The 6,000-nt window shown below is 38.1% G+C and overlaps 1 protein-coding gene across 1 annotated transcript; it reads right to left on the minus strand.

The window, feature by feature from the left end:
* Positions 1-3,659: 3,659 nt before the first annotated feature.
* On the minus strand, positions 3,660-4,592 carry LOC102287066 (olfactory receptor 2G6). Its single transcript, XM_014480184.2, has one exon. The coding sequence runs from the start codon at positions 4,590-4,592 to the stop codon at positions 3,660-3,662; it is 933 nt and encodes a 310-aa protein (XP_014335670.2).
* Positions 4,593-6,000: the final 1,408 nt, after the last annotated feature.

Raw genomic sequence — 6,000 nt, forward strand, 5'->3', positions numbered from 1 at the left:
AGTTCAAGAGAGGAGATGAAGCTATGCTGGACTTGAACATAGGCTATTTAGTAGATGGACAAATGAGGAGGCAAATGTCAAGCCCCTTACTCTCAGGAAAATAAGCACAAAGAAAAGGAAATACATGCAACACTGGGCATAACAGTGTCAATTTTTATTATTTTTTAAAAATGTGATGTCTATTTGAAATAATAAGATTTAAATTATTTGGGTAATCATATTGTTTATTAGACCTTTGGCTGCCCTAAACCATAAATGAAATAATTTATTTTGAATATTACTACAATAATAAATATTGGTATTCCCTGGTGGCTCAGACAGTAAAGAATCTGCCTGCAATGCAGGAGACCTGGGTTCAATCCCTGGTTGGGAAGATCCTCTGGAGAAGGGAAAGGCTACCCACTCCAGTATTCTTTCCTGGAGAATTCCATAGACAGAGGAGCCTCACAGGCTACAGTCCATAGGGTCGCAAATTAATACTAACCAAAGTTTGTCTTATGAATAGAGAAATACAGTTTACAGAGATAACACTTAAGTGTACCTTATCAATGGCTTCTGACTTCGTCATGTTTTTCTTCTCCAATATGGTTGAATATTTTTTGACCATTTCATTTAACTTTGTATTAAATTCAGCTAGAGTTTCTGATCTTTGTTAAATGATTCATTAGCATTAGCTTCTATTAAATATACTCAAAAGCCACACTTATAAAAGAATCACATGTTGCAAGTATGCCTAACAAGGCTCTAGAATTAAATCCAGTAAGAATCTAGATGATCCTGATGAAGAGAAGCGAAAGGCAAAGGAGAAAAGGAAAATATACTCATTTGAATGCAGAGTTCCAAAGAATAGCAAGGAGAGTTAGGAAAGCCTTCCTCAGCAATCAATGCAAAGAAATAGATGAAAACAATAGAATGGAAAAGACTAGAGATCTCTTCAAGAAAATTAGAGATACCAAGGGAACATTTCATGCAAAGATGGGCTCAATAAATGACAGAAATGGTAGGGACCTAAAAGAAGCAGAAGATATTAAGAACAGGTGGCAAGAATACACAGGAGAACTGTACAAAAAGGATCTTCATGACTCGATGGTGTGACCACTCACCTAGAGCCAGACATCCTGGAAAGTGAAGTCAAGTGGGCCTTAGGAAGCATCATTATGAACAAAGCTAGTGGAGGTGATGGAATTCCAGTTGAGCTATTTCAAATCCTGGAAGATGATGCTGTGAAAGTGCTGCACGCAATATGCCAGCAAATTTGGAAAACTCAGCAGTGGCCACAGGACTGGAAAAGGTCAGTTTTCATTCCAATCCCAAAGAAAGGCAATGCAAAGAATGCTCAAACTACCGCACAATTGCACTCATCTCACACGCTAGTAAAGTAATGTTCAAAATTCTCCAAGCCAGGCTTCAGCAGTACGTGAACCATGAACTTCCAGATGTTCAAGCTGGTTTTAGAAAAGGCAGAGGAACAAGAGATCAAATTGCCAACATCCTCTGGACCATCAAAAAACCAAGAGAGTTCCAGAAAAACATCTATTCCTGCTTTATTGACTATGCCAAAGCCTTTGACTGTGTGGATCACAATAAACTGTGGGAAATTCTGAAAGAGATGGGAATACCAGACCACCTGACCTGCCTCTTGAAAACCTGTATGCAGGTCAAGAAGCAACAATTACAACTGGACATGGAACAACAGACTGGTTCCAAATAGGAAAAGGAGTACGTCAAGGCTGTATATTGTCACCCTGCTTATTTAACTTATATGCAGAGAACATCATGAGAAATGCTGGGCTGGAGGAAGGACAAGCTGGAATCAAGATTGCCAGGAGAAATATCAATAACCTCAGATATGCAGATGACACCACCCTTACAGCAGAAAGTGAAAAAAAACTAAAGAGCCTCTTGATGAAAGTGAAAGAGAGAGAGTGAAAAAATTGGCTTAAAGCCCAACATTTAGAAAACAAAGATCATGGCATCTGGTCCCATCATGTCATGGCAAATAGATGGGGAAACAAGGGAAACAGTGACAGACTTTATGTTTCTGGGCTCCAAAATCACTGCAGATGGTGACTTCAGCCATGACATTAACAGACACTTGCTTCTTAGAAGAAAAGCTATGACAAACCTAGAGAGTGTGTTAAAAAGCAGAGACATTACTTTACCAAGAAAGGTCCATCTAGTCAAGCTATTGTTTTTCCAGTCGTCATTTATGGATGTGAGAGTTGGACTATAAAGAAAGCTGAGCACAGAAGAATTGATGCTTTTGAACTGTGGTGTTGGAGAAGACTTCTGAGATTCCCTTTGACTGCAAGGAGATCCAACCAGTCCATCCTAAAGGAGATCAACCCTGAATATTCATTGGAAGGACTGATGTTGAAGCTAAAACTCCAATCATTTGGCCTCCTGATGTGAAGAACTGACTCAGTTCTGTGACGACCCTGATGCAGGGAAAGATTGAATGTGGGAGGAGAAGGGGATGACAGAGGATGAGATGGCTGGATGGCATCACTGACTCAATGGACATGAGTTTGAGTAAATTCTGGGAGTTGGTGATGGACAGGACTGGCATGCTGCAGTCCATGGAGTTGCAAGGAGTCGGACACGACTGAGCAACTGAGCTGAACTGAACTGACTGAAGGATCTTGATAATATTTTATAAATAAATAACCACTGTGAATATATGGAAAAATGTCAATATTTAAAAAAATGTTATTGGAACAGATAAAAATGTTATATTCAATATGAGGAAAAACAGTTTTGCAAATTCTATAAAATTATATTATCTATAAAAGTGAATAACATATCAGAGACAAAAGACATATTTTGTAAAGATATCTCTTTACTTTGTCAAATTAAATATTCACATTTAATGACAACACTTAAAGCTCTATTTGCATATTTACTTAGATTCCAGATATAAAGCTAAAAATTGATCAAAAGAGATTGAGAGGTATTTTGTGCTGACAAGACATGCATGAAAGAGAAATACTCATCTCATGGCTCATAGCCCTTGGAAGCTTTCCCTGTGGGTAGAGGAGATCTGAAAAATCCCAGGTGTACTTAATCCCAGATTCCTCTAGTGAATGAACTGGAATCAACAATCCTCCAAATAAGAAAAACTTTAGGTAATTGTGGCTCTTTCAGTGAACCTTTTCATTTTCATATAAACTGTGCACAGAACACATATGGCCTAGGAACTATTCAGTGTGAGACCTGGAGAGTGAAAGTAAGGTCTCAGGTAAACCCCCATATCTGCAGCTATGATGTGAGCTCTACCACGATGAGGCAGAAGATTTCTTCTGTGATGAGAAAACAGATCTGTCATAGCAGTATCATTATCATTAATGAGTATCTGTCACTAGTTAATCACTAAAGCACTAACTCCAGACTTATGAAAGCATAATACAATACATGTGCACATAATATAAATATTTATTTATTCATAGAATCTTTACAAAATAGAGACACAACATTTCTGAGAAGAGAATAAGAAGAATTTAGAATTGGTAACTTCAAGATGTCATTGAAAGAAAATTTCACACCATTTTATTCAGGAAATTTAGCTGTGATCCTCATAAGTGAAAGGAAAAACCAGAAATAGATGATGTTAAAAGTTCCCAGTATCTGAAGGACTGTATGAGGATGGCTCAGGTTTCTCCTTAGCTTGAATCTCTTCCCACTAACCTTCTTAGTGCCCACTTAACTTCTTTATTTCTCAAGGTGTAGATCAAAGGATTAAGTGAGGGTGTCACTACAGTGTAGAAGAGGGAGAGGAATTTGCTGTAATTTTGTGTGTATTTGTTCTTGGGTTGGATGTAGACAGAAATTATTGTCCCAAAAAACAAAACCACAACAATTAGGTGGGACCCACAAGTCCCAAATGCTTTCCTCCTGCCTTCAGTGGATTTTATCTTCAGCACACTCCTAACAATGCAGCCATAGGAGGCCAGAATAAGCCCCAGAGGTATCACCACATACAGAAAAAGAGCTATGGAGAGCTCATTTTCCAGGAAAGTTGTGTTCACACAGGCAATCTTAATCAGGGCAGGCTCCTCCCACATGAGGTCATCCACCATGTGATGGCTGCAGAGAGGCAACTGGAAAACAAGGATGGTCTGAACCATGGACTCCACAAAGCCACTGATCCAGGCCAGAGCTGCTAGTTGCTGGAGGAGCTTTGGGTGCATGATCACTCCATAGTGGAGGGGTCGACAGATGGCATTGAAGCGGTCATAGGCCATAATAGTCAGCAGGACACACTCCGTGGAGCCCAGCCCCAAAGCAACATACAGCTGGATCACACAGCCAGTGTAGCTAATGGTCTTGTCAGGCCCCTTGAGATTCCAAAGCATTTGTGGGACAACACTGGTGGTGAAACAGAGGTCCAGGAAGGAGAGATTGGAGAGGAAGAAATACATGGGTGTGTGGAGTTTGGAGTTAAAGTATGAGACCAGTATGATCGCTGTGTTCCCCATCAGTGTCAGAATGTATATGATAGAGACGACAAGAAGGAGAACCATCTCCAGGTGGGGCTGGTCAGAAAAGCCCAGTAGGATGAAACCTGCCAGAGTGCTAGCATTTGTTCCTTTCATTGCTTAATTGTGAGTCACCATTCTTGGTCATTCTTATTTTGTTCCTGTGGGAAAGAAAGTCAGATCATAATCATAAAAATATAACAAACTAAGTAAAATGAGCACTTTGACACTGATTTTTTAACATAGAGAAATGACAGAGAAAAAGTATGCAAAATAGTGTAATAGGTTGTCTTGTTACAAAGAGACACACAGAGTCTGAAAACACCAAATGCATTGCAAGGAAATATATAAACATAGAATAGACTTTAGAGAATAACCCAGAACAGATGTTAGAAGTATCCCAATTTCTCTGAAGACAAAATACACGTCAACGTGCATAGTGTGAGAAACCAAAGAAATGGAAAGTAAGGTGACTGTTACACATACACATACATGTAGATGATAGATATAAAAGAAAAATATTGACAAATACATTGAGTGAGCAAGAGTCTGAGAAAGAAGGCATGTAGAATTCAAAACATGGAACAAAATAGGAATTGTTAGAATTTTCAAAAATGAAGGGTTAGAGATAATTATAATTAATATTCATCATTTTTCTGTGAAGCAAATAATTACTGATCTAATAAGTGTGGAGGAAAACTTCTGAAATCTCCCCATTTGAGTCACAGGCCTGCTATTTTATGAATATGCTCTCCAGGAAATTCTATTTACAATCCCCAAAAGCAAGCTCTACCCTATATGATATGAATAGTTCACATGCTTTAGTGTAGTTTTATTACAAGAGTACATGAATTTAGCCTGTAATGCAATCCAGTGACCTTCTCTATAGTAAGTTATGTCGAATTTATCAGTGTCTTTACACTATTAAGTTGCAAAGATTAAGAAACACAGGTATGAAAATTTGTACTTCTGAAGGGTCAATTTTGAGGTCTTCAAAACAGGTGCAGTCTTTTATCTTGGAGATCTAATCTAAACAATTTGCTTAAAAACAAATGAATAAACAACAAAATCATCCAATGACAATTACTGATCTCCCCTTAAGTATCCTATCAAGAAAATTAAACTTACTTCTAAAAATCCTTCACCTTTATAGCACCTCTCAGGCAAGTATTACACAGTCCAGAGAATAAGTGGCTTATTTTCTTTGGCATCCATAGTAATAATCAGTTGCATTTTAAATTTTGGCCAAGACAAAACTCTCATGTATTTTGCATAGAGGATGATAATTATTTCCAGAATTATAGCAAAAGAAAGAAACTGATCTTGGTGGTCACATTGGTTAGCATTTTTCTATCTGTCCACGCATTTTGGTGGTTAAATTAAAACCCTGAGTGTTATGATGCACCAAAATTGACATTGACCTTACCTGGTTAAATTTCCTCTATTATTCAGTAAAGTGTAAAACAACTGTGCTTTTGAAAGACCAAACATCTCCTGGGGAAAAGACAGCATGTGAGTGGCCTCA

The sequence above is a fragment of the Bos mutus genome, chromosome 23 (assembly GCF_027580195.1).
Source record: "Bos mutus isolate GX-2022 chromosome 23, NWIPB_WYAK_1.1, whole genome shotgun sequence".
Lineage (NCBI taxonomy): Eukaryota > Metazoa > Chordata > Mammalia > Artiodactyla > Bovidae > Bos > Bos mutus.